The sequence below is a fragment of the Manis javanica genome, chromosome 14 (assembly GCF_040802235.1).
Source record: "Manis javanica isolate MJ-LG chromosome 14, MJ_LKY, whole genome shotgun sequence".
NCBI lineage: Eukaryota > Metazoa > Chordata > Mammalia > Pholidota > Manidae > Manis > Manis javanica.
In genome coordinates this window covers 6,553,410-6,563,334 of record NC_133169.1, presented here as the reverse complement: position 1 = coordinate 6,563,334, position 9,925 = coordinate 6,553,410, and the positions used below count along the sequence as shown (strand labels likewise).

The following is a 9,925-nucleotide window of genomic DNA, read 5'->3' as shown; positions in this document are numbered from 1 at the left end:
AGGACTGGCAGAGGTGACAGCGAAGGGGTGGTGAGCTGAGGGTGTAAACTGGGAGAGAAGGGAAGGATTGTTGAAAATCTAGCAAAATTTGTAATTGAATGAGAAAACTTGCTGCTCTTATAATCCATTTAGGCCGAGCTTTTAAGTCCCTAACTTGCTTGGCAGGAATGTGTTTTGCTAAAAGTCTTTGGAAATCCTGGGGTTACGGATCTGTGTTGTCTGTCACTGAATTGCTGGTCAACCAGTTAAAGCTGAGCGTTGGAAAAGAGGAACAATGACTGTAACTAGGGTCATTTGGAGAGGAAGACCGTGCTGAGGCTGAGACAGTGGCCAGACGCCTCAGCAGTTCCTCCCAGTAGCGTTTGGCTTTAAGTTATGATCACTTCTCCCTATTTGGCTAGACTGGTCTTGCCGGATGTCTTGGTAGCCTTCCTCCACTTTAAACCGTGTGTCCTCTGTACTTGTCCTTGGATTGAGGGACAGATACATTCACGAGAGAACGTTTGGTACTGGAACAGGGAAAGGTTTGGCAAGGGCATGAAGTTTAACAGCAGGAAGTTTAACCAGGAAGATGCAGAATAGGCACCGTGATAAACTGACGTTGGGAGCTGGGAAACGGAGAGAGGGCCTCCCGACTGTCCTGGCGGCTCCTTACCGCTCAGGTGCTGGGGGAGTGGTCGTCATGTTTGACATTCTGCCCTAAATTTCTACCTACCATCTCTTTCTTCTCTGTCTTTTAATTCTCTACCTTCAGTTTTTAAATTATATATGCACTTCTGCTTGAGTTTTGCATTTGTAACTCTGTGATTTGTCTTTGCTCCATATTGTGTCATCAGATACGAAGTCTTAGGGATAGTGTCGTCTGCTCAGGCTTTCTATGCCTTTCCTTCCCCTTGGGGAGGCAAAAATGTATTCAACACACATGATATACTCTACTAAACAACTGTATTTCTGACTTTAAAGTTGTAGTTGTGCTTGGGATAAAAATGGGGGGTGTGTGCGTGTGAGGGACTGGTTCTTTGAGGTTTCTTTTGCTGCAGTTCGGACCAGTTCCCTCTTGGCTGTTTCTGGAGTAGAACTGACCCAGTCCTTATAAAAATGTGTTCCACCCCGAGCCACAGTCCTCTTTTCCCTACTCTTGCTTCCCCCAGCCCTGCCTCGTCTAGTCACGGCTTTAAAGAGGGAGCTGCTAACAGGAAGACAAATTCCAAGTCAGGGAAAGAGTCAACCAATGATGTTTATTTTCCAATTTGCCTTTATTCCCACCCCATAATCTCCTTGTTCTACATTCCTAATTGGGGGGCTCTTTAAACCTCTTACAGTCTCTAGATAGGTTTTCTCATTGTGGCGCCTTCAGGAGTCCCAGGTCTGCATTTGTGCAACTCAGCTTGCTTTGGGTCTGCTGGGGCTGCCGGCTTACGTGGAAAGTTGGTGGGGCTTTGGGGACCTGGAGTGTGACCTGCAGAGGGGTGTGAGCTTTGGGGTTGGTCAGGGGAAGTGAGATTTGTGGCTGGGGGCCTTGGGATCAGCGTTGGACTTGGTGCTTGTTGCACAGCCTTTGTGGTAGACTTTGTGAGTTTCTTCTGACTGACTGGATCGTGGGGCTGTTGGGTGGAATAGAAGAGACAGTCATGTTTCAGACAGGCCTAGATCATTCCCAGTTCATCTCAGAAGTCTCCTTTCTTCCATACCATGGACAGAAGGTCAGGTTCAAATAAGAGTTAAATTTGATTCCGGTAACATCCCCTGGAGATCAGATCATTTTGTACTGTCATGGGTAAGATATCCTTAGCTCATCCCTTCAGGCCTCAGAAGGCGGTTAGGGCCCGGACAGGGTATGATGAAATTGGTTAGAGGTTCCCCTTGCTGGGCTAGTGGCGGTATGATAATAGGCATTTTTAGGTTGAAAAGGAATGGACACAACAGGATTTGAGGTTAGGTAGGAAGAATAGATACCTTGCCTAAGATTTCAGGATGTAGCCCATTGGAGGCCTTTAGTAAATTTGGATTTTTCTGTATCCATTTGGTGAGGGAAGCAGCACCAGCAGCTGTTCGGGAGGTCAGGGTCACCCGAGCAGGGGGTATCTTCAGAGGCATTTGCCAGGTGCCCATGAAAGACCCCCAAGGGTTGGCCTAAAAGGAAAATAGTGAGGTTCATCAACAGGGCTTCTCACTCCTGCTCACTGACCTGTTGGCAGGGTCGCTGTTCGTCTTCACCTTTGGGAACGCGTGGTAGTGAAATACACTACAAGCGTGATCTCCCCACTCTCTCTTCTCCCGCTCCCTTGTTATGGTACCCTGGTTTTTTCCATCACCTTACTTCTGCTGACTTAAATTATGCATCCTTAGACTAAGTTTGGCTAAGTTGGACTAAAGTACCCACCATGTAAGTATCATCACCTGAAGGGCTTCATTTTATACAGGTCATTTATCAATTTGAATAATTCTGGACACTAAACACAACTCTGCCCTGTTGGATAAACTGCCTGAAAGTTTGGGGGCATTCATGTTACAATGTGAATTAGGTTGAACTTTAATTTTCCAGTTAGTGGCTGTGGGAGATGGCAAGTCTCCCATCTTTGTCACTGCCTCAGGTCTTTAACTTTCTTGGTAGGAGTGGAGGTGAGTGTCTCACCTTGGAACGGGGCACTGAAGGCAGCAGGTGACCACGATCATTGGCGATAATCTGAGTGTAGCCTTCGTGGGAAGAAATGCCCTGGGGGAGAGAAGTGCTTGTGAAAATGGACCGGAAAAGAGGGAGAAAGCATAGGGGCCTTGTTCCTTAAGGGTGAAAGAAGGCAAGAAGGAGTTAGGAGCCTGTGAATTACATAGAGCGTGGTAGAAAGAACCAGAAACTGGCCTTGTGGGTGCACTGAATGTGGAATACCTCTTTTGTTGGCTTGGCAGGAGACCAGTTCTGCAGATACTTGGGTGAGAAAGCTTTTTCATACTGTGGAGAGACAGAAGAGAATCCTGGTGAGACTCAAAGGCCCAGTTCTTTAGGTTTGAAGACCAAAGACCTGAACAGCCATGCTAGGCTTTAACTCAGGGTAGAAAGATTGTAATTTGGTCTGATGTGTGCTCTCCAACATGGAGCCACTTAGTCACATGTGACTACTGAGCCCTTGAAATGTGACTAGTCCAAATCAAGGTGCTTTATAAAATACACTGGGTTTTTAGGTGGAGAAAGACAAGTACCAAATGATTTCACTCATGTGGAGTATAAGCACAAAGAAAAACTGAAGGAACAAAACAGCAGCAGAATCACAGAACCCAAGAATGGACTAACAGTCACCAAAGGGAAAGGGACTGGGGAGGGTGGGTGGGAAGGGAGGGATAAGGGTGGGGGAAAAAAAAGGGGGCATTATGATTAGCATGTATAATGGGGGGGGCATGGGGTGGGGCAGTTGATTTGATAAAAGGGAATAGTAGCTTTGTATCAAAATTAAGTGAAATGTTCCCTCATCCCAAAAGAATTCTTTTTTCATGAGTATTACAAAAAATTGCATTCAGTTATTACATTTTGAGTTTTGTCAAAAACTATGGAAAAACATTCTTGTTATGTTAAGTACTTACATAATATCTCTGACTTTGTCACTTTGCCCACAAAAAAGCCCAAAATATTTACTCCTGCCCTTCACAGGAAACATTTGCTGACCTCTGGTTTAGACCCTACAAACTTAACCCAGAGATACCTTCTCCTTGTCCCTGGGCCCTGTCTACCCCGAGGAGCCAAGGACGTGAAAAGTACTATCTCACCCTATTCTTAGCCATCTATTCAATGATCGGAGTCCCAGGGGAGGGTCCGGCCAAAGGAAGGCAAACTTAAAGAGATGGAAAAAGAGAACTTACCTGGTTCGCACTGTAGTTAGTAGCCATGATGCTACTTCCTGCTGTGTGTTTACCTTTGTTGCCTGGCAACCGCAGAAGGCAGCCCTTCCGGGTCTACTTAACAATTAGCAGGATTGTCTTCCCCCTGTACATGTTACACTTGTGGCTGACACTAGCTTAACGTTTTTCTGTGAAACTTAGGCTCATTTTCATTTTAGAGATGTAGGAGACTGTAAAAAACATGAACAAATTAGCTGAATAGCAGCCCTTTTTTCTAGTATAACTTACCCTGCTTTAAGAACTTCTGATTGTATTTAGGGTTTTTAACCACTTTAACAAATCATGGAACCCCAAGAACTGTGTCCATTGGGCAGTGAGATGTAATATACCAGAGACTTTAGAGTCAAGGCACTGAGGTTTGAGTCATTACATGGCAGAGGAGCTGTGTGACATTAAGCAACTGGCTTCCCTTCACTCAATTTTCTGTATACTCACTTGCATTGTGAAGCGACTAGAGCTTGCCTTTACAGGGTAAATAAAATAAGGTATAAAGCGTCTAATCAGTATCATAGCATAGTAGGTTCTCAGGAGTAGTGAGACCCAATTGATATGGTCCACGACTTAACTTTCTCAGGCAGAAAAACAAGTAATGTTTTAAAAAGCGACCAACTCAGATTTGTCCCCAGAGGGAAAAACATATTTTGTCCTTGGTCCTTAAATGACTCCTGTCTCTCCCATCACTCTCTAGAATCACAGGGCATAAGAACCCAAGTGCTTGGCCTTGGCTGGGATGAGGTAGAATCAGGAGCTAATGCCAAGAGAAGGGGCAGGTGTGATGAGAGAAAGCCATACCATGGAAAGTGCCCAGCTGGGAAAGTTGAGTGGTGGTGACAGGACACAAAGCTGGTATTGGTGGAACTGGGCAACCCCTCTGAGACCCCCCCTAAAGTGGCATTACCATATCCATCTACTGGGTGGTTAGAATGAAGGAGAAAGTGGAACTGTACTTTATGATTGATTGTAAATTGTTTATGTGTGAGATGTTAAGATGCAAGCAAAAAAAGCTAAAAAATAAATTGACCAAAAAAAAAAATGATTGACAACCAGGAGAGCATGATAAGGGATGATTTTCAGTCTCTTTTCCCTTCTTCCCCCAAAGTCATCCCGACCAACACACGAAATGTGAGAACGCTCTCACACTCCTGGAGGTGGAAGTGAAAACAGCTCTGTTTTCTGGGCTCCGGCAGTTAACAGCTGCATAACGTGAGGTTTGGAAAGAGGACCTGTGTGCTTAGTCCTTGTGGTCCCCCATCACTCTCCAGAGTGATGACTTTAAGGGCTGGGAACTTTGCTCTAAGATCCATTTTGGTCCGTTAAGTCCCAATGATAGTTAAGCAGGCATATTTTTCATGGGACTTACATCTTCAGCTGGTAATGCTTTTCTGATAAAGATGTAATGCTATGCGGTGGTTATGCTCATTTTTAAAAATTAACTAGTTTTTATTTAATTGAAAAAGTGATATACATTGGGGAAATGTTCCATTTTACAGAAAGGTATTTAGTGAAAAGCAAATCTTCACCTGATTTCAACTCCTAGTCTTGCTTCTGAGAGGTAACCATGTTGTTATTACTACAATAACTCCTGTTATTATTTTCTTGTGTCTTCTTCCAGAAATGTTCTATGCATTCTAACGTTAATGGGTGCTAGGTGGCCACTTAGTTTTATGATTTGCTTTTTTGAATATCTTAGGGATTGTTTTTTCATGACAATATATTACTCCATTTTAGGATACACTGTCATGTATTATTCAGTCCCATTTGGATGACCATGTAGGTTATTTCCAGTCTTTGGCTGTTAGAGACATTGCTGCAGTGGCAATCTATATCTACTTATGTGTCTTTATGAATATACGTAGACATAGATTTATATGTATATAGCTTCATGAACTTATGCGATTAGTAGGATAAATTTCTTAAACCAAATTGCAAAGACAAAGGGTTGTGCATTTAGAATGTTAGTAGACAATGTCAAATTGCCATTCAAAGATACTGCACCAGTTTATACGTCTATGGACTGTGTAGGAGACTGTGTGTAATTTGCTGTCTTTCTAACAGTATTACCAATGCTTTTCCTGTTTTTGTCAATCTGATAAGACCCAAAGTTACTAAAGAACATACAGTCACTATAGCCAGACACAGTTCTGATTGCTTTTTATTACATTTTCTCATTTGGTTTTCACAACAACCCCAACCAGGGAAACTGGACACACACAGTAAGAAGTAGAGCCAGGGTCCAACCCCAAGCCATCTTACTCCAGAGCCGTCAGTTGTGACCGTTACATTATGTTGCCTTTTAAGCTATAGGCGAATCATGGTGATCATTGTTTAAAATTTGCCTTTCTTTAATTACGATATTTTTACACACATTTATAAGCCTTTTTTATCTTATTTTTTCCTAAAAATAGCCTTTCATGTCTTTTGCCATTTGCGATTGGGCTGTTGATCATTGTTATTAATCTGTTTGAACAATTTATATATTATGGAAATTAGCTTTTTGTGAAATAAGTTGCAGATCTCTTCACCTACCCTCCATTTGTCCTTTAATTTTTTTGTGTGTGGCTTTTTATTGTTTTTACTTTGGACATGTTTTTATCATTTATGTAGTCAAATCTATTACTCTCTTTTTCATGCTTCTGGATCTTATGCTTTGAATGTTTTTTTATAAGTTCCAATATTTTAAAAAGGACTAACCCATGATTTTACTTTTTATATCTGGAGTCAAATTGCCTGGGTTAAATTCTGGCTCTGCCTAAATGTGTGACCTGAGACAAATTACTTAGTCTTTCTGGGTCCCAGTGCCCTTATGGTGTGAAATGGGGATAATCTTAGTCTTGTGCATTAAACATACATAGCATGCCTATAGGGTGCCTAATGCATAGTGAGTGCTCCGTAATTTTAGCATTATTATTGGCTCAAGACTGCCCAGTAAAAAGAAGTATCTATTCAGGTTACCTTAAACAGAAAAGGGGGAAATTATAGGAGATTTCTAACCATTCCAAGAGTAGGAAGTATAATTTGGGTTTCAAAGGGCACTGAAATCTGGAAGGTAGAACGTGATCGTGAAGAGAGGTGTCCTCCCTGTTTCTCGCCGCCATGTTTCATTCTTATTTCTCTCCAAGCCAGACAACCTGTTTGCTTCCCGGCCGACACCCATCATCCTGAGATAACTTGGGCTTGTACCTTTCTTGCAACCTAAGTAGGGGTCTTATATAACAGGAGACAGTGAGAGGTATAAAAAGAATGCTGGCCAGTTTAAGTGGACAGAGACCATAGAAGATAAACATTTTCCATTTTTCCTTTGAAGCAGTCAGTCTTTAAAAAAAAAATAGGTACTAACTTTCACACAACCAGTTATCAGGTTTTATGTAGCTTTCCAAAGGTTGTGTGCATAAAGAAGAAGTAGAAATAATAAGTAGAAATGTCTTACTCATCACCATTACCTTCTATGCCAATTATAGGATACCACACTCTTATTTTTTAAGATAAAAAAATATTTTAAGTATCATCACATATTGGTGCATAAAGAGCCTCCTCGGTTTTTATAGCTGAGTGATGCCATGGTGATGATGCATTATAATTTAACATGTAGTTTGCTACCAAAGTTTTGCTGTTACAACAACGCAGCAGTGAATGACTTTGTACTTGTGTTGTTTTGCATGTTAGTATATCTGCAGGATAAATTAATAGAAATGAAATTGTGAAGTCAAAGGAGATGCGCGTTTGATAGCTATTGGCCAGTTGCCTTCCAAAAAGGTTATATCGCCTCCAGCCATGTATCTGAGTTCTCTGGCAGATCTTGAGGCCTCGGTAAATAGATTATATCTCCAAGTTGCTTTCATCCAGTAACCCTTCCCAGATATTAAAGGGAGTCACAGAAACTTCTCCTTCAAAAATTTGTATTATTAGATAAACTACCAACTAAAATGTAGTGCTTTGTAACTTAAAATAGCCAAAAGTCAGCAACTCAAACTTTCAATATATTTTTCTTCCCATGGCAGTTTTTAAAACCGGAAGAATCATTAGTAACTCCTTATTGGTAAAAATTTGGGCATCTCATCTATTACATAATTTGACCACTGAACCACTGTCCCTGGGTATACCATCTTCTCTCCAAGGTGCCCTGCATGCTGCTTCACTGGGGCAGGTGGTGGTGGATCTTGGACTGGAGACCTGGCATTTGCCTGTCTCCCTGGGCTAACAGGACCTTACCCAGCCAAGCCACCGGCCCGACTTCGAAGTCTTCATACTCCCAGCTTCTGTGTATTCCTGTAAAGGGTCTGAAGACGCTGTTGCGTACGCAGTAAACGCTGAAGGGACGGAGGGCTGCAAGCACAGAAGTGATTTCAAAACTTATCTATAGATTATGCATTTCTTACCCTGTTTTCTTTCCTGTGAGCGATCTGAGGCCCCCTCTTTTAGATACTGCTGTCACATCTTCCCCTGTACACCACACAAGAATAATATTTCTGATCACCCTTCCTGAGGAATACAGAGAACAAGCTGTTCTGTTCTTGAATGACTAAAGAGAATCCGAGTTCTCACTAGTGGTGAGAATTAAATTTATGTTTATCTGCACAATTAAGACTAAATGATGGTTATAATGCAAACAGTATGCAGTATGTGACAGCTGTGTGCTTGGGAAATGTACAAGGTGGCCATGAAGTCTGGAGATAGATACGGTTATTTTATCTTGTCATGAAATACAGTATCAGCAAACCACTAATATGAATTCAGTTATGTTTCCGGACTTCTTGGCAACCTTGTAAGTGTAGTACAACTGTCAGTGAGGAGAGGTGAGGGAGAGTATGTGAGAGGTAGAAGCGGCCCTGACTGTCGGTGAGTTACTAACTAGGAATAAAGGATTTTGCCTCAGGTTAGTCAGAGAGAGCCATGAGAGACGAAGATTTCCTAGATGGTTTCAGTATTGCCCTATATTAGGAAAAACCAGCCCCCGCCCGTGTTTCTCCATTAGTCTCACACTCTCACATTCACAACCCTTCCCCACAACAAACAGTTCTATAGCAGCTGGGTGTCCTACAGTTTAACTCAGTTCGGACGCTGTCTACCTGAAAGTAACGTCAGATCTCACAGGTTAAGGGCTCAGGTAAGAGCCCCTTACCCGCTCCTGCTCCTTCAGATGCCAACTGCAAGTCCAGGGTGTAACCTGTGCTTCTGCCCCAGCAGCTCTAAGTCAGAGGTTCCCGTGATCCCTCCTCAGGTTTGTTAGAGAGGCTCACGGAACTCGGGAAAAGCATTCACTTACTGTTTACCAGCTCATTATTATCATAAAGGATGTCATGAAGGATACAGATAGCACCCAGATGGCAGAGATGTGGGAAGAGGTGTGAAGCGTCGTGCCCTCTCTGGGCGTGCCACTCTCCCTGCGCCTCCATGTGTGCACCAGCTTGGAAGCCCTCCCAACGCCCTACTTTTGGGATTTTATGGAAGCTTCATCAAGTAGGCCTGATCCATCCTTAACTCCTGTCCAGAACCTCTCCCCTGTCCAGAGAATGGGGTATGGGACTGAAATTTGCAAGCTTCTAATCAAGCCTTGGTCTTTCTGGTGAGCAGCCCCCTTCCAGGAGCCCACCCGGAGTCACCTCATTGGAACAAAAGACACTGCTGTCTGTCACCCAGGAAATGGCAAGGGATTTAGGAGCTCTGGGTCAGGAACTGGGGTCAAAGAGAAAACAGAGTAAACAAAGCTCCTAATGCTCTTATCTCTTCGGAAATTACAAGGTTTTTTAGGAGCTCTGTGCTGGGGACGAAAGACGAGAGACCCAATGTATATATATTTTTTCTATTATCTCACATGCTCACATAGACAATAGCCAAAAAGAAAGAGAACCTATGTTTTGTACAAAATTAAAATAAAGGTAACCATTAGAGCAAAAATACAAACTCTTCCTAAATACCAGATAGTATATTAAAAAAATGAGGGGAAGGGAAGGGGAAATCAAATGAAATAGATCACATGGTAAAAGATATAAACACATAAAACTATAAAACAGAAAGGCAGATCTGAGGCCAAACA

General features: G+C 42.6%; 1 protein-coding gene across 1 annotated transcript; it reads right to left on the bottom strand.

The window, feature by feature from the left end:
- Positions 1-791: 791 nt before the first annotated feature.
- On the bottom strand, positions 792-6,436 carry CFAP126 (cilia and flagella associated protein 126). Its single transcript, XM_037023725.2, has 5 exons — positions 3,853-6,436; positions 2,888-2,950; positions 2,636-2,716; positions 1,957-2,133; positions 792-1,604 (listed from the first exon to the last, which is right to left on the bottom strand). Exons 1-5 carry the CDS (start codon positions 3,877-3,879, stop codon positions 1,326-1,328), a joined length of 627 nt encoding a protein of 208 aa, XP_036879620.2. The 5' UTR covers positions 3,880-6,436; the 3' UTR covers positions 792-1,325.
- Between the last annotated feature and the right edge of the window lie 3,489 nt (positions 6,437-9,925).

What these genes read in the sequence shown, in the direction of transcription:
- CFAP126 (XM_037023725.2), bottom strand. Translation starts at nt 3,879, where the DNA reads ATGGCTACTAACTACAGTGCGAACCAG. An exon ending in CTGCCAAGCCAACAAAAGAG is followed by an intron (nt 2,717 to 2,887) that starts GTATTCCACATT and finishes TCTCTCCCCCAG; the next exon opens with GGCATTTCTTCCCACGAAGG. An exon ending in ATCCTGAAATCTTAGGCAAG is followed by an intron (nt 1,605 to 1,956) that starts GTATCTATTCTT and finishes TCCACCCAACAG; the next exon opens with CCCCACGATCCAGTCAGTCA.